The 16,576-nt window shown below is 39.2% G+C and overlaps 1 protein-coding gene across 1 annotated transcript in view; it reads right to left on the bottom strand.

Annotated features, from left to right (window-relative positions):
* dock2 (dedicator of cytokinesis 2) overlaps window positions 1-12,415 on the bottom strand; it is a 350,017-nt gene extending 337,602 nt beyond the window's left edge. Inside the window, exon 1 of the mRNA XM_031898788.1 lies at window positions 12,233-12,415. Coding sequence (XP_031754648.1) covers window positions 12,233-12,275 — 43 coding nt within the window. The 5' untranslated portion in view covers window positions 12,276-12,415. The remainder of the gene's footprint in view (window positions 1-12,232) is intronic.
* Window positions 12,416-16,576: the final 4,161 nt, after the last annotated feature.

Here is a 16,576-nt window from a genome sequence, read left to right on the forward strand (position 1 = left end):
AGCTGTAGCTCTTTGGCAAACAGCATATAAGAAACTCTTTCTCAGATGAGCCACTTCACTTAAGGTCAGGCATTCTTTTTCCATACGGCTGCCCCTTGTGAGTGGTTAAAAGGTACTTTCATTACGCAGTTAGCATTCAGCTTTTTTCTAGATGTTAATTCAGTACAGGTATGGGACCCATTATCCATAATGCTTGGGACCTGGGGTTTTTCAGATAAGGGGTCTTTCTGTAATTCAGATCTCCTACCTAAAGTCTGCTTAAAGAGTAGTTAAACACAATAGGATTGTTTTGCCTCCAATAAGAGTAATTATATCTTAGTTTGGATCAAGTACAAGGTACTTTTTATTATTACAAGGGTTTTATTATTACAGAGAAAAAGAAAATCATGTTGAAAAATTAGAATTATTTGCTTATAATGGAGTCTATGGGAGATGGCCTTTCTGTAATTCGGAACTTTCTAGGTAATGGGTTTCCAGATAAGGGGTCCGATACCTGTATATGCATTTTGACGCATTTAGAGCACATTTTAATAGATGCACAAAGCCCTAAGTTTAATGCCCCATGCACATCTGCAGTTTTCTATGCAACTGAATGTATAAAATATGTATAAAACTCCCAGTTGCACCAAACGCTCACATCTACAGGCTTGGCTTGAGAAAATATTTTCACTGTGCATTGTGATTCTTGCTCACCTACCATAATTCTTTCCTGCGGTGGTAAACTGCTGCCTTGGGAATTTGAAGAGCCGAATGCAGATCTGTCAACCGACCCCTTGTCATGGAGGAGATAATGATCCAGTCCTGTTTTTTAGGCCTGAATTTCTCTTTACTCTTCCTCTTTCCTCATGACATGGGGTTGGGTGACAGCTCTGCAAATATCCACTCTATATATTGCAAGATTAAGGGGAACACCACCCAAACACAACTTAAGCTTTTAGATAATATGGTTTGGAACCTAAGCCTGGCCCCCTGTTTTCCTGCTGATCTGGCTGACTACTTTGACAATAGTAACAATAGTCGACTGTCCTCAGCCTGCCTTCAGCCTGAATCCTCCAAATCCCACAATTTCCTGAACACATAATGTCAATAAGGAAAGGAACATCATGGTGCAATGCATTGTGGGTTATGTAGTCCCTGCTTGCTGTCTGTAGGCTGTGGAGAAGTTGTTACAATTTGTAATATTAGTGTTTTAGTCTCTCCTCCCCTGCAAGCATTTCAAATGATGCAGAAAGAGAAGAACTGTTTTGCAGCTGGATTTCAGCATATAAAATTGGTATTTAGTCACACTTTTTGAAGGAACAGATTACAGGTACATTAGGGGTACATTAGGGGTTTCTGGGTTGCCCGGGGCTATTTAACAAATATTGGTTTGGAAGCTGGAGTTCCCCTTTACTCTATTAAATGTAGGTTACTGTACTAACATGCAGTACCAAAACAACACTAACAAATACAAACTATCTTTGAACATGTCAGTCTTTTTCTCCCCCTCCCCAAATGGTTTTAGAACATTGGCTTGTTTCTTCAGAGAAAGGCTGTTTGTGAACAGTGAGTCAGTGATGTGACACTGTATCATGTGACCCAAATAGGGAAGGAGGTTCAGACATAATATTAGCTTTGTTTCACTTATTTGGAAATGCTGCTACTCTGGCAAACAGGCCTGAAAGGGGGAGTTTTAATGCATTAGGGAAAAACAGAAGCAGGAAACCGACATAAAAGAACTTACAGTACATGCACACACACATATGCACACACACACACACATATGCACACACACAGAATAATCACAGGATTAGATAAAAAAAAATGGATCTGTATCTCAAGCGTTTATATGCCATGCGATACAGTTCTGTGTGATCCAGAGCTCAGCAAAATATGTACTAATTGCTAACTAGCCATGCAGGATTTGGATTCACCCATGGAACCAATCAAACCTTTGCTTATCTGCCATGCATCCACTACCCCTTACCTCTCCACTTCAGAGCATGACCTAAGCTTTACTCACTCGGCCTCGTCTGAATTATATACCCCTCCTGAATTACCCTGAGCACTTAGAGTAATACTGCACTGAGTCCTCTATCAAGAAAACACAGGATTTCTTGTCTCTATTTTTGTAAACATGATGTTCCAGTGTCTGACTTCCTCTCTCAGAAACATCCTTAATTCCCGTGGCCAGAGTCTGCGCAGTTCTCTCCTCTCTCCTGCTAAGAACTCCCTCCCCCCTCCCTTAGGAATGTATGATCTGAGCTATAACAGCTGCTATCTTAAGCAAAGGGAGAAAGCTTCTAAAGCTATTTACTCAGGTATGGTAAAGCTTTCTGCAGAATAAATATATTGGTCTAGGTGGCACTAATGTGGCAAATCTATGGCAGTAAATTGCAAAAATGACAGGGTTCCCTTTGCCTCTGTTCCAGAGTAAAGCTGGCCATACACTAAAAGATCTGCTCTTTTGGTGCGTCACCAAATAAGTGGTTCTTTTCCCCAATATGTACACCTTAAGGTGGGAGATATTGATTGAATAACATTGACAGGATGCAGGTCGTTTATGTGAGGACCAGATGCTTTCCTCACCCCAATGAAATTTCTAACCTGCCTGATTGACATCTGGGCAATTTTTGGCCAGTTGTGGTTTGGGTAGGCCCGTTGGAGGGCCCCATTATACAGGCGATAAGCTGCCCATTGGCATCTTTTATCAGCCCATGCTAAAAAGACAGTAATATACTGTATATTCAAAGTTCTATATGTATTTCTATACACAGAATGAAATGCCAGGCTGTACAATAAACAGACTATTTTGCCGCATTAACAAGCTCAAAACATGATCTGCTGCCCAGTTTTAATGCTGGTTTCAAGTACTTTTCCTTGCACCACAGCTAGTCATGGAGTGGAAAAGGGTACCGTTTGTTTTCCTCCAATAAGAGCATACTGTACCCATAAAGTACCCTTTTAACAACTCACTGGTAGAATCAGTAAAGGAAACATGCTATGCTTGACTTGCAGCCCAAATAACTTGGCCGCTCTTAAGCAACATACATAAAAGCTGCTTTTTTGGTTAAATTCACAGAAAAAAAATGAACGCAACAGTCTAAATTACTCCAGCATTGCATAAGAACATGGTTTTCAAACATTTTTTTTTTTTAATTGGGCAAGGGTCTCCACAGCCCTCCAGAAGTTGTTGAACAAGAGGAAAAGAAATGCAGAAGTCAGCCAGCAATCCAATTCCCACAGCGCACTGCATACTTCTGTGATTCTCCATCATCTTCTTGGTCTGCTAAGCACAGAACATGCAAAGCCATATGGGAACTGGAGGCTAGAGGAGCTTGGCAATGTTTCAGTGCTTCGAGGAGTAGAAAGTATATTGGAAAGTTGCTTACATTTTCTTAATTTTGCAAAATTATATATATATATATATATATATTGTCTGCACTCCAAAGCTCATAACTTGACTGGGTGCACAGCCGAATTTTCATTATCCAGCAAAAATTATTCCGTGACTGGGACACCCAGTGCCAGTCATGGAATAATTTTTGCTATATATATATATATATATATATATATATATATATATATATATTCTAATTTATTTTTTTGCTATCTGGGTGGAATTCCACTTTAAGAAATGATTATAATCAAGGGAACCACTGTGGAAGGTTATAGAACAGGGGAAAGGGAAGTTAGAAAAAAAAAAAAGCATAATGGATGCAGATTTAATACTCTGCAGCTTTCCAATATACAATATTTCAATAATTTAAAGTTATTTGTAAATGCTATTGCTATTGAAAGCAGTATCCTTTGCAGTTTGATGCACTACTGGTCCTGACTACAACCATGGAAACAATGTAGCTGCAGTCAGCTCTCCTCCACACAACACTTCAGCCTTATATTGTGACATATATATTCTGTATATACAGTATATTTTGGGTGGGTGACAGCAGCATAGAGTATGTGCAGGGAATCAGCAGAAAAGAAGATGGGGGGCTACTGGGGCATATTTGGAGGCACAGATCTTCCCTGCTAAAGGGTTGTGGTTGCCTTGGCTGGTACAGAAGCCTAAAACATAATGTGCAACATTTCTGCCCTACTTCTATAGTTAGGCTTTAGTTCTCCTTTAAAGCACTTGCAGTCTCTGTGATATTGCTGCCAATGGCACTATGTGACTCCCACTATTATTCTCCAGGACACATTCTCTTTAGTATGCTGTTAAGAATATTTTTTCCAAGATACTGAATTGTGTTCATTCTGCTATATGACTTTAGTTCAGCCACAAAGACATAATTTTAACTCCCTGACATCGCAAATACCAAAATATGAGCTATAATATATATTAAAAATCCAACTGTCACAAGTGTTTCTTAAATAAACCAGGCAAATAGGGGTAAATGGGAGAAAATCGTCAGTTTGAGGCAGCTGAGTAAAATGGACAAACAGGAATCCCTGTAAATAAATAAAAATACCAACATAATTATTAGAAGACCCTCAGGGAAGGCAATTTCACAAATAGTTCATAAAAAGACTGTTAATCCTGTAACCCCTGATTCCACCACTTCAATTGACAGCAGGTGTGTCTAGTGACTTGTGCAGTTTTTATTTGGTTTATAAGTAGGACTGCACCAAACTCACAATTTTGGGATTCAGACGAATCCTGAATCCTTTGTAAAACGGAATGAGTGGTGCTTGAATTAGTCATGCAGATGTGCATTATCCTATGTTGTCAATAAGGGTAAAAACACTTTTCTCTGCAGTGTTTCCAGCTATATTTGATGTTGGTTTAAATATTTCATGCGAAAAGAAGGATGGAACAGAACGGTGTGCCACCTCAGTTTATTTATTGGCAGTTGGAGCAATGTTGAACTTTGTGACGGTTACGAACAGCAATATATGAGATTACTTTGAATCATAGCTTGCAATCCATATGTTTTTGTATTTACATTTATAGAAAGATATTGTGTAGTAAGAGTTCTATTATTACACTGGAAGATTATTTGGGGATCCCTGCTAGTTACAGAGGCCAAAGTGCTTTTTACTTGTCTTCATTGAAGATGGAATTGAATTTTAATTAAGATCAAGTTGTGGTTTGATCCAATTAATCCTACATTCATTTTGGAATTGTAGAACATGTAACAGTCCCCAGTTGGGTACTCAAGATTCAGTTGTTCCTGGTTTGGAGCTTCACATTTGTACCACAAAGAAACTGTCCATAGACATCATTTTTAATGACATTATTATTGGGTGAGTGCCCGATTTATTAGAAGTACCTGCAGTGCATAAGCATGTCAGCCAGGCCTCTGACTCAAAACAGTAATTAGTGTAGGCAGATCCAAAGTATACATCTGCCTCGTGGGGTTGCTGTGCATCAAATTGCATATGGAATGTGCTTAACAAAATAACTATGATAATTAGACGAAACATACACCAGATTGCTATTTTCCCTAAGCGGATGTAATTGTATCTATTATTCAATGCAGAGACACAGCAAAAACTGAAAATAGAAAGGAGGAACAAGACTCTGTAAGCAGGGCTTTTAAGTCCTGAACTTCCACAAAATGGCTTTGCTGGGTCCACGACAAATCAAGTACTCATACCTTGAAGCGCAAACCCAAATTCTGTCAAAAGGGTTCAATTGCCAAGTCTCAAACCAAATAAGGGATTGGCGCATCCTTAATAATTAATGTGCTCCTAAGAAAACAATGAGCCATGGAAAACTTAATCTTGGCCCCCAAGCCATTCGATAAATGTATAGCCAGCACATGTGCCCCTAGTTGTTTTAGGAACATACTGACAGAGATAGCAGCCTAAGGACGGGGCCTGACAAGGGTTTGCCAACTGGCCAGTAAATAATATGCTTGATCCCAACGGTAATTATAGGTAAGAAACTTAAAAATATAGGAATACTGTGCCAACCCTTGTCCAAAAGGAAGTGCAGTTTCAATATATTTTTAAAAGACAGCTGATATTCAGAGGAAAGAGAACTAAATATTTTTGCTACAAAGTAGCCTTTAGTTATGCAACTTTGTGGCTCTATACAAACTGGGCTTCAACAGTAAGTGAGTAGCTGAGTGTCCTCACAAAATGTACAAGAATACAAGGCAAAGTTAGGACCCTACATTTATTACCTACTATTAACACACTTAAGCTAGACAGTACCATTTCAAGGGAACCAATGTTGAATTGAATTAAGCATTTATAATATATAGTATATAATATATAGTATATAATAAATTATACTGTACAAAAGTGATATCCCCAAATCTGCTATACAAATTGCACAAGATATAGTAGAAATATTATCAGTTCCTGCTAGTGGTTCCTTGGTGGTGTAAATGTGTTGTTTGTGCTCCCGTAACCCAAACACCTATATTTTATGGTGGAAGCAGGGATGAACGTTTATAAGATATACCTGCTATATTGACAAGAGCTCATTATATTTACCCAGACATATCTGATTCAGCTGACTGAAAGGAAACCATGAAGTCATAGTCTGTCTGTGCTGCCGGGACCAGTCCCCAGCTCCACCTTAGGTTCACAGTGTGATCTAAACCCCCCATACCTTGATTCATTATGAAGTGATAGATTCTGGGACTTAAACTCCCTCTACTTTCCAGATAATTTGTGCGCCAAAAGCAGAGAGACGTTAAGTATCACTTCACAATAGAGCAATGTGACAATGGGGTTGCATTACACTATGAGGGGTTGGGGAATGGTTTTACCTATATATTCACTCCTACTACCTATATGTGTCAAACATTAATGTTTGAGGACACTTGTAACTGTAATTTTGTGGGTGCATTTCTAATATGAATTATTGCTAATAAGAGGGAACTGCCACAGGTGTAATGTAAATTAAACTCAGAATAATCCAATTAATAAAAGAGGTTCTCTGAAGAAAAGGCTTGATTGGTTATAAAGCAGATTATATTTGTGTATTCCACAATTGATACATTGTAATAAAATAAATAAAGATGAGAGTGAAACAAGATTCCTATAGTTACCTAAGTTTGGCATCTTCTACCCACAACCTAGAAGCACCAGGGAGATACCTTTTAAAAGGCCCTGAGGAGCTACCCTACACAAGATATACATATTCACGGTAATATTAGCTTATTTTCCACAAGCAGCTTTAGATGAGTAAGACCTGACCACACATGTGAATAGTTCTGCAAGTGATTTAGTAGATTATATGGATGCTGTAAAACTATTAACAGAAAACAACCCCAATGATAATCTTTCCCCCTTGTTTAAATACAAGTGTAACAGTTCTCCAAAGTCAGTACAGTTCTTGTGACTATGAGAAAAACTTTATTTCAAACTGTAGACAGGGTTTATTTTACAGTGAGCTGCACCCTAAAGTGGCCGTAATGGCATATACATACTCTGCCTACCCTATGTTGCCTGTGTGTGCCATACTCTGCCTGCCCTATGCTGCCTGTGTGTACCATACTCTACCTGACCTATGCTGCCTGTGTGTGCCATACTGTGCCTGCCCTCTGCTGCCTGTGTGTGCCATACTCTGCCTTCCCTACGCTCCCTGTGTGTGCCACACTCTGCCTGCCCTATGCTGCCTGTGTGTGCCATACTCTGCCTGCCCTATGCTGCCTGTGTGTGCCATACTCTACCTGACCTATGCTGCCTGTGTGTGTGCCATACTCTGCCTGCCCTATGCTGCCTGTGTGTGCCATACTCTACCTGACCTATGCTGCCTGTGTGTGTGCCATACTGTGCCTGTCCTATGCTACCTGTGTGTGCCATACTCTACCTGCCCTAGGCTGCCTGCGAGCCATACTCCTATGCTGCTTGTGTGTGTCTGTGGGAGGTGAACCTGGCGGGGGTTGTTTTGGGAATTTTTTAGCATTTGGGTCCCTAAAGTGTGTAAAAATTATTTTGTGCTGGGGGTTGCTGTTTGCTCCCCACAGAGAAGGAGGAGGCATATGGATATAGGGGTGTGGTTTAATATTACATAACAAACGGGTGGAATAATATCTCTGCAGTGAGTACCAACCATTTGGGTTTTTGCAGTGCTACTACCATTATTGTGAGTATGGTCTTAAAAGCACTTGTGATAACATGGGTGTAGTTTGAAATGAGTGTGGTTTAAAAAAAAGAAATGGCTTCCACCATTGGCCCTCAGCCCTCATAGGCCAGAAAAATCCCAGCCCTCGGTACCACAAAAGTTGGACAGCACCACTGTAGAGCATTGTTCAGTATCAATAAATAAACTACTACACTTAAGTATGCCATTGCTCCTGCCCATGCACTGCCTGTGTATTGGATGTATAGAGTGTGAGGACCAGGCGCTTCAAGAAGTTGCTATTTGAATGAATGGTGGCTTCACGTTTGCACAATTATATGCTTGATGTATTTTCATTGCACTTCAGACTTTAATAACTTGCTGAACTAGGCCGACTATGGGGTAAAAGGTTTAATTTCCATAATGGAAGCAACAAGGAATGGACTATTTTTCATGGTGGGGGCTTTTGCCATTTTGACCTTTATTTACAGATCTGCAAAGTGCATCAATGAATTAAATATACTGAACTCAAGCAGAGAAAGGACAGTTGCCTACCAATAATAATAATCCACCACATTCTATCAGGGCTTTGTGTGGTGGATATGGAAATACTACAAAATACTGTATACTGTACTATACTGTATAACTGATACATTTGCAGGCAACTATCATATGCAAAGCAACTAAGGGAGGATTCTAATTATATGATAAGAAAACAACCAGTATCAGGGAGTTGCATTTTCATTGTCAAATTGTTAAATGTGATAGAGTGCTACAGGAAACCCGCATTAAATGATCTAAATACATTAGAACAAATAAATTTATGGGAAACAAAATGTAGCACTATGCAGAATAAATGCTTTGGCCTTCGTAAAGAACAGTGAAACATATGGGAGAACAAGTGATGCAAATACTTAAGTATGTTACTGATGGTTTGTGAGTCAGAATCAGAAAAGGGAGGTTTCCCTGAATATGTAATCAAACACACAGTTACTTTCTTGGCAAGCAATAGGCAAAAGTAGTGCTCACACACAATGCTGGTCAGAATTTTAAACCCAGAAAAAAGCATTTTAACACTGAAGTAAGACATGAATTATATAAATATCAGAAGTCATTGACCTCAAATAATGTATGCTTTTTATACCGTATGAAAGAAGTGCCATTAAGTCACATATATATGTATCATAGGGCAGAAGGTAAGGACTGTGCGATGTTGTCGCCTCTGAATGACACACAAGTTAGGGGATGGGGAATGCTGAAGGGGGTGCCTCCCCCTATTCCCCCTTATGAATATAGCACTATAGATGCAGTCAGATAGGTAGTTTTTGCACAATTCCCATGAGGTTATAAACCCCTTGTATGCATAATTATTGACCCCCCACAATTTACATTTTGTAGAGCCACTTGCTACAGCAATAAAAGGTTAATTTTGAGTTTAAAATTAAAATATTACCATTAAATACATTTCAGCATAGGATATGTTATTCAGTAAAATCAGATGATTTATATGTTATTCAGTAAAATCAGATGATTTATACAATTTTCTATTTCAGCCTTAAACGTCATTAGGAAAATAGTTTTCTGCCTCTGCCCTTGTTTTAAAAGGGTGAATTGGAAATTATTATTAGAATTTTGTGTGCCTTTTGCATACATTTTGGGCTCATTATTAGTATTCCAGATGCAAATAGGGACTAAGTATAGATCACTTTCACCCAGGAAAATGGCTGTGCACACTAAGCAATGAACCTTGCACATGATATACAATCTGGCATAACGCTGCAAAGAGCAGCACTGTCAGGCGCAAAGCAGCAAAGTGCCTAATGCATTCCATATGAAGGTGGCAAGTACAGGGTTCTCCTGTGCATTGGGGTCCCTTGTACTCCCAGCCTGCAAGTCCAAATTATGGAAAAATCCCTTATCTGGAATGCCCCAGACCCTAAGCATTCTGGATAACAGTTCCCATACCTGTATAGTATTTTTTTAGCTGTAATATTGGTGTGTAGGCAGCCATCTGCATTGTGCCTGAGCTTTCAGGAGGAGCCAGCACTACACATTAGAACTGCTTTCAAATAAACTATTGTTTCTCCTACTCCCATGTAACTGGAGGAGTCATGAGCTGGACTTTTTTTTACTGTTGAATGCTATTTTGATATCTACCACTAGGGAGCATTTCTAGAAATACAGGTGTCAGGGAGCTTGCTACCTTCCCGTTGTTTTGCTAATTGGCTGCTGGGGGGAAGGGGGGGACATATCATTCCAACTTGCAGTGCAGCAGTAAAGTGTGACTAAAGATTATCACAGCACAGATGACATGACTGAGGGCACCTGGGAAACTAAGAATATGTCCAGCCCCATGTCAAATTTCAAAATAAAAATCTGTTTGCGGATTTCAATGGAGGATTCTTTTAGAGAAGCACTATTAAGTGGTGCATTTTATAAAAAAAACATGTTTTCCCATGACAGTATTCCTTTACGTCTGTCACCAGGTTTATACATCTCTCAAAAGGAATGGTGCATCATTCAATACTTGCTCTGACCCAGGCATTCCTCACAATTGGTACTTACAATGGATTGGCATTATCTGCAATAACAGGTATGCAAACTAAAAACTTGGGTTGGCATTTCACTTAACCACAACCGGAATACTGTACGCGTTTCCATAGCATATGAAACTAAGCGAATAAACTCATACTCAGTATATAAACTGGCTCAGGAAAACGTCCAGTAATCTCCAAACACAGAACCTAGGTTTAGATTGGATGATTTATAGTATATGGTTTATGCAGAGTAATGAAAAAAGTTATGATATACATTTTCCATTGATGTGTCTTTTTAGTTGCCCTTAGCTACAACATACAGCAAAAAGATGGCACCAACAAGACTGAGTGCAAGACGGCAAGGCACTCTGCATGGCAACCACACAATAATGAGCCCTAAACAAGCCCCCGAGTATACATGGGTTTCCTTAGACATTATTAACACATCCCCAAACATATGCACTTGTTACTGAGCCACTCCCTTGTTTTTTGACAAGTGTCCTATACTACTGAGGCCTCTGCGCACATTATCTCCCACTTGTAGCACTTCCTGGCAGCAAATGTGATAATCTAACAGTAAGAACGGCTTTACAATAGCAAAGATTTTTTATTGAATTTATTTAGGGTGGAAACCTGAGATACCAAGCAATATTTCAGTTGTTAAGAATGAACTGAGAAGCACAGGGAAAGAGGTTATGTCGACTGGGTGTATAACATACTAAAATGGATTTGTTGTATTATTATGCCATACTAAGAGGCACTGAGACACTGGATTTGCTTGGGTGAATCATAATGGAGAATGTAAAGGCAATGAAGTAAAAAAATGAAGGGAAAGTTTCTAATTAAAAAAACATTTGCACACATTTTATCTGTGTTTAAGTGCGTTTTGCCCCCTTTTCATTACAGTATTGTGATTTACAGGTAGGGGATCTGTTATCCAAAATGCTCAGTACTTGGCATTTTCTGAATAAGGGATTTCCATCATTTGGATCTCCATTCTTTCACATTAATTAAACCCAATAAGTTTTGCCTCCAATAAGGATTAATTATCTCAGTTAGGATCAAGTACAAGGTACTGTTTTATTATTACAGAGAAAAAAATTAAAAAAAATTAAAAATTTGCTTAAAATTGAGTCAATGGGAGACAGCCTTCTCATAATTCTGAGCTTTCTGGATAGCGTGATTCCAGGTAACAAATCCCATACCTGTACTACAATTCAGCCTTGGTGATAAGCAAATAAGAGTAAATATACTGCCCGTGCATTTAAAAGTAACACGTTTGCACCAAAACCTTATAAAACTGATTCATTATAATTATTCAATCAATTGTAAAGTATTTTATTTAATATTATAAGAATTGATAAATATATAATAAAACTAAATACTCGCACACACACAATTGCAACATTTTTTACTAAATTGAAAATATTTGATTATAACAATTGATAAATTATACACATATATATACTTACACACACGAACATACGTACATTTATGTAAGGTTTTGCTTGCAATTATATTATTTATAGTTTAAGATAAATTCCCCCAGCAATGAGCATACAGTACATATTGGACCCCACCATGCATTCTGCTAGAGCGATGCACCTGCCCACATCCTTCCTGCTCAATCGTAAAGAGGGGAAATGAAGCAATGACAAACAGTTTTTCTAAGTTGAATTCATTGTGAACTTACCAACTCCATACCGCTCCTTGACAGTTTTGCTCCATGGAGCCATGCTGAGGGATCTCTAATCCGGCACCAATGTGTGCCCTGTGGCTGTCAGTATAGCAAGTGAATGAAGTACTTGGGAGTCACAGACAGACAGACAGACAGAGTGAGAGAGATTGAGGAGCAAGTTATGTGAGTGCTGTTTGAGCTCCGTTTGATTAGGTAGCAGATAGTTCTGGTCCCTCCCAGGGACACTCCTACCCAGCACTTCCTAGATCTTGTGCTTAAGATACAGTAACTGATTGAGCTTCCCCTTCGGAAAGCACAGCTGCCCTGCTCATGGCTTCATACATCACTTCAGAGAAGTGGCATTAAAAGTTTTAAAAAAAAGGCAAATAATGGCCACATTTACATAAGGCTTACGAAGCGTATGTTTTGCCTCTTCTGTTTTGCTTAGTATACTTTTTTTCTGTAACATTTAGTATGATGCAGAGAGTGATATTTGAGACAATCTGTAAATGGTCATTATTTTTTTAATTGTGGTTTATTTCACTTTGTGTTCAGCAGTTCTCCAGTCTGGAATTTCAACCAGTTTATCTGGTTGCTAGGGTTTAATCACCTTACCAACCAGGCAGTGGTTTGAATGAGAGACTGGAATATGAACAGGAAAAAGAAGTAATAAAAAGTAACAGAATTGTAGCCTCAATAGTTATTTGGCTGCTGGGGTCAGTGACCCCCATTTGAAAGTGGGAGCGCAGAGCCAAAAACGTGGGAGCGCAGAGCCAAAAACAGCATTAGCGTAACTTCCCTCGGTGTAAGTCAGATTCATGTGTTTTTGGAACCCTGGGAGTCCTTTGCGCCCCCACATCCGCAGGTATGGGACCTGTTATCCAGAATGCCCAGGACCTGGGGTTTTCCAGATAAGGGATCTTTCCATAATTTGGATTTCCATTCCTTAAGTCTAGTAATAAATCACTTAAACACTCATTTAACCTAACAAGATTGTTTTGCCTCCAATAAGGAATAGTTATATCTTAGATAGGATCAAGTACAAGGTACTGTTTTATTAGTACAGAGAAAAAGGAAATCATTTTTAAAAATTAGAATTATTTGCTTTATAATGGAGTCTATGGGACAGGGATCCCCAACTTTTTTTTACCTGTGAGCAACATTTCAATGAAAAAAGGGTGGGGAGCAACACAAGCACAAAATCTTTCCAAGTAGGTGACCAATAAGACTTAGATTGGTCAATAAGTAGCCCAATGTGGACTGGCAGACTACTAGAGGTACTGTTTAGCAGTACAGATGGCCTTTATGCCTCCGAAACATGCCTCCAAATAAGAAATTCAAAAATGGGCACCAACTTTGAGGCCACTGGGAGCAACATCAAAGGGGTTGGGGAGCAACATGTTGCTCAGGAGCCACTGGTTGGGGATCACTGCTATAGGAGATGGGCTTTCCATAATTTGGAACTTTCTGGATAATGGGTTAACATATATCAGATCCCATTCCTGTACTGCATTGACTGTAGGTGAAAGAAGCAAAAGGGGCAAACAGCTGAAAGTACCACAGTGAATAATGTTTTAGTCATTGCACTTTTGTATGCCATTTTGCACTTTCATTTGCAATGAGCCCTAGGGATTGGTAAGAGTGAGGGTTAGGGCTAAACTACAAAGGGGATTTGGATCAGATTTTGAGTCTGACTGTATCTGACCCATACATTCTTGTCAAGATATTGTGGGCTGCTACAAAATCTGAATCCCACAGCTGTATTGAATTTGGTGCAATGTGGGAAAAAAAACATGGCAATTGCATCCAAAATTGCACTTTGCTCACTGTCTCAGGGTAAGAGAATGTGCCCTTTTATTTTGTTGGATGCAAACACAGCATGCAGCGCCCTGTTCCCATAGGCGTGTGGTGTTGGATGCCAAATCCTCCATGTAGTTTACACATCAGATCAGTCCCATTATATTTTAAACTGTGCTACTCGATCCAACTTGAAGGACGCGGTCTGACATTCTAACAACATCCTACAAAATATCCCATGTAGTTTAGCTCTTAATATACCTGTAACTTTCAGCTGACTTTGTGATGTTACTGTGATACCAGAAACGCTTATTTCCTGTACAATTCACAGCACTGGTACAAAAGGATGTCCAATACTGCTCGTTTAGTGCAGCCCATATCATGTATTATACAGGTATGGGATCTGTTATTCAGAAAAATGTTATCCAGAAAGTTCCAAATTACAAATCATCCATAGACTTGATTTTAATCAAATAATTGACATTTTTTAAAATGATTCCCTTAATCTTTATTGGAGGCAAAACAATCCTATTGGGTTTATTTAAGGAATACGGTTATGGCAAAACATGTTTTTTCAAAACAATTCAGTTAATAAAGCTTCTCCAGCAGAATCCTGCATTCAAATCAATTTTTAAAAAACACAAACGGATTTTTATATATTTCATTTTGAAATCTCACATGGGGCTAGCCATATTTCTCATTTCCCAGGGTGCCAAAGCCATGTGACCTGTGCTCTGATAAACTTCAGTCACACTGTTGAGCTGCAAGTTGGAGTGATATCACCCCCCTCCCAGCACCGCTACTAAGGGTGAAGACACACAGAGCTACTGGTAGCAGCTACCTTTTCACAGCTACTAACCACCAAAATATACCCTGCCATAGACAATAATGAGAATTGTCTCTGCTATAACACATGAAGAGACTTATCAGTAAATGATCAGCATTGTCTATTTTAGTAGCCACTACAATTAGCTGCTACTAGTTGCTCCGTGTGTTTTCACCCTAAATGCCAGAAAATACCCTGCCATAGACAATACTGAAAAGTGTCTCTACTAAAACACACGTAGAAATAATTATCAGTAAATGATCAGCACTGTCCTATATTTGTAGCCATGACAAGTAGCTGCTACTAGTAGTGGTAGATATCAGAATAGCACTCAATAGTAAATCCAAGTCCAGCTTAGGACTCCTCCAGTTACATGTGAATAGGAGAATCAATAGGTTAGCTGAAAGCAGTTCTAATGTGTAGCGCTGGCTCCTTCTAAAAGCTCAGACTTTGGCACAAAGCACTGAGATGGCTACACACCATATTACCAATATTACTAAAAAAATACATTTGTTGATTCAAGAATAACATTTTAAATGGTAGAGTGAATTCTTTGCTATGTAATTTAGAAATAAAAGGTATACCATAACAATCATGACAGAATCTCTTAAGGAAAGATCCCTTATCTGAAAATCCCAGGTCCCATGCATTCTGGATAACTTGTCCCATACCTGTAATATACTGTATAAGCAATGGTTTTTAAAATAATAAACTAGAAGTTTGTAATAGCAGACATCATGTCTTATGGCCTTATACCTTCATGTAGGTCATGGGGGTTACATATTTATAATGTGAATTTTGTAATCTGCCTGAAGATGTGATGAAACGTGTCCGCTGCTGTCTCTGCTTCCTGCCCCCACAAGGTCCGTATGGCAGCCCTTTTCCAGATCCTGTGCACCTCAGCTCCTTCACAATTGTTACACTAACACACACACATTTATACTTACACACATTTATACTTACACACATACTTTTTTGGGGGGTGAGGGTTTTTACACAGTCACAGGTGCTCTAGGCAACCCAATCAGCCATCTCGCCCCTGCACCCATGGCTCCCTTGCACGTTTGTGCATAGGCTCAATACCATTACGCAGGGGGCATAGGCGGTGACTAGGGTGACTTTTTTGTTTGGGGAGGCTAAAGATAGGCCATACTAAAATAGGCTGACCAAACGCCAACTACCTCTTGTGGTTCCCACTAACTTCCAGGGATATTGTGCAAGTGTGTGTGGGAGTGTTCACCCTAAAATGTAAAGTATTCATACATGCACTTCTGTGAGGGGTTCTCCATCCATTTGTGTTTGGGATCAGTTAGGTTAAAAGTATTTTAATTTGTTTTACAGAGTGAAAGGCAGTGGGTAATGACATCTCAGGCACATTCTATACAGAGAGATGCAGTCTGTATTTACAAAACCAGCACATTATATGCAGTGAGAAGCAGTGGGTACTGATGGAAGATATTCAGTCCCTGGAACTATAACACTGGCACTGATATGCAGTCTCATAAGGGCTCTACTGTAACTAACTGGAAATGAACAAAATAGTGACAAAAGTAAAACAAGTGTAAAAACAACAACAAATATAGAAAAGCACAATCAGCTTTTCCAGGGGATAGACTTAATTTCAGCCAGTGATTCAGCCGTTAGAAGATTTACAGTATAGCACCTGTGTATAGTACCTGTGGGAGTGGGATGAGGATACAGTATAGTACCTTTGGGAGTGGGAGGAGGATACAGTA

The sequence above is a fragment of the Xenopus tropicalis genome, chromosome 3, assembly GCF_000004195.4.
Source record: "Xenopus tropicalis strain Nigerian chromosome 3, UCB_Xtro_10.0, whole genome shotgun sequence".
In the NCBI taxonomy this organism is placed as follows: domain Eukaryota; kingdom Metazoa; phylum Chordata; class Amphibia; order Anura; family Pipidae; genus Xenopus; species Xenopus tropicalis.